This window comes from Gallinula chloropus (genome assembly GCF_964237585.1).
Source record: "Gallinula chloropus genome assembly, chromosome: 1".
NCBI lineage: Eukaryota > Metazoa > Chordata > Aves > Gruiformes > Rallidae > Gallinula > Gallinula chloropus.
In genome coordinates, this window is record NC_140085.1 from 215,521,433 (window position 1) to 215,523,231 (window position 1,799).

The 1,799-nt window shown below is 54.9% G+C and overlaps 1 protein-coding gene across 1 annotated transcript; it reads right to left on the reverse strand.

The window, feature by feature from the left end:
- Nucleotides 1-631: 631 nt before the first annotated feature.
- Nucleotides 632-1,585, reverse strand: LOC311205020 (olfactory receptor 51E2-like; the record flags this gene model as incomplete). Its single annotated transcript, XM_084279309.1, has 1 exon — nt 632-1,585. One exon carries the CDS (start codon nt 1,583-1,585, stop codon nt 632-634), a length of 954 nt encoding a protein of 317 aa, XP_084135435.1.
- Nucleotides 1,586-1,799: the final 214 nt, after the last annotated feature.

Here is a 1,799-nt window from a genome sequence, read left to right on the forward strand (position 1 = left end):
TTTGAAATTATGTCTGCAATTGCTACCAAGAGCTCTGCATCTGAAATCTTCCCAGAGCAGCTCCTAGCAAGGGCTGAGCTGTCTTGCCTGAACACCCGGCACCTCAGAACAAGACCAGAGAGGTGGAGCACCTCTTCTGAAGCACCTTTCTGCAACTTGCTGTATTTGGTTTTACTGAGACAAAGTTGGCAGAGCCAGAGTTTCTGAAAGAGAATTTGCTCAAGTGCATTTGGAAGGTGAACGTGCCACAAGTGGAAACCCTGAATTAACTGAAGCATTCAGAAACCACTGCAGCCTTCACCAAGCTCTGCCATGGTTACCAGTGAGATGGAAACACAGCACTGCAATGTCAGGGTGTCTTTATTAGTTTGCTGAGCCATGTTTCCTTCCCACGGTGCTACCTGCTGGATCAGGGTTGGATTTGGATCGTTGTAGTAGGTTGACTCTGAGTTTGGTGAGGATAAACACCCTTGCAAGGAGTTTACAATTGATATTTGGTTTTTGCCTTGTGGTAGCACCTCAGAGTCTCCTACCACGTGCTATAGGTGCTGCACAGTCCTGCACCGAAGACTCTAAGTGTAAAATAAGATGAGGTGGTGTGAGGATACAGGAGGCAGCAGATGAGCACCATTCACTGGGCAGTTCTGTTGTATATATGAATTAAATTCAGGATCCTTCTCCGTATCTGCTTGGTCCTCACCCCATAGATGATGGGGTTGAGCACAGCGGGCACCAGGATGTAGATGTTCCCCATGATGATATGGACCAGTGGAACCAGGTCCTTCCCAAACCTGTGCACCACGGACAGCCCGATCAGGGGCACGTAGAAGGCCAGGACCACGCAGATATGGGCGATGCAGGTGCTGAACACCTTGAGCCTCTCCTTCCATGACGCCAACCGCAAGACAGCCTTGAGGATGAGGATGTAGGAGAGGCAGATGAGGATGGCGTCCAGCCCCATGACCAGCAGGATGGCAGTGAGGCCGTAGACCACGCTGGGGGTGGTGTTGGTGCAGGCCAGGTTCATCACGTCCTGGTGCAGGCAGAAGGAGTGAGACAGCAGCCGGGAGCCGCAGAAGGGAAGGGGCAGGAGCAGCAGAGGCAAAGGCAGGAAGAAGATCACTCCCCTGGCCATGGCTGCCAGCCCGATTTTTGCCGTTGCCGCATTGGTGAGGATCGCGGCGTGTCGCAGAGGGTGGCAGATGGCCACGTACCGGTCCACAGCCATGGCCAGCAGCACAGTGGACTCAATGGCCGAGAGGGTGTGGATGAAGAACATCTGGACAAGGCAGGCACTGAAGCTGATCTCCCTGGTGTTGAACCAGTAGAAGGAGAGAATGCGTGGCACCGTGGACGTGGACAAGGCGAGGTCAATGGCAGCCAGCATGCAGAGGAAGAAGTACATGGGAGCGTGCAGGCTGGGCTCCGTCTTCACGATGAACAGCACCGCGCAGTTGCCCGTGACTGCCACGATGTACATGGAGCACAGGAGCATGGCCATCCAGAAATGGGCAGCCTCCAGCCCTGGGATGCTGGCCAGGATGAAGGAGGATGGGCTGGGGTCAGAGCTGTTGGGGAAGGGCATGGCACGTGGGGTGAAGAGCAGTCATGCTATGCCATGGCACATCCCCAGCTGCAAGAGAAAGAGAAACAGTGGCTTTAGAATCAGAGAATCATAGAATCCCAGACTGGTCTGGGTTGGGAGGGACCCCAAGGGTCCCAGAGCCCCAACCCCCTGCCACAGGCAGGGACACCAACCTCCAGGCCTGGAGCTACACAAGGTTGCCCAGGGCCCCAGC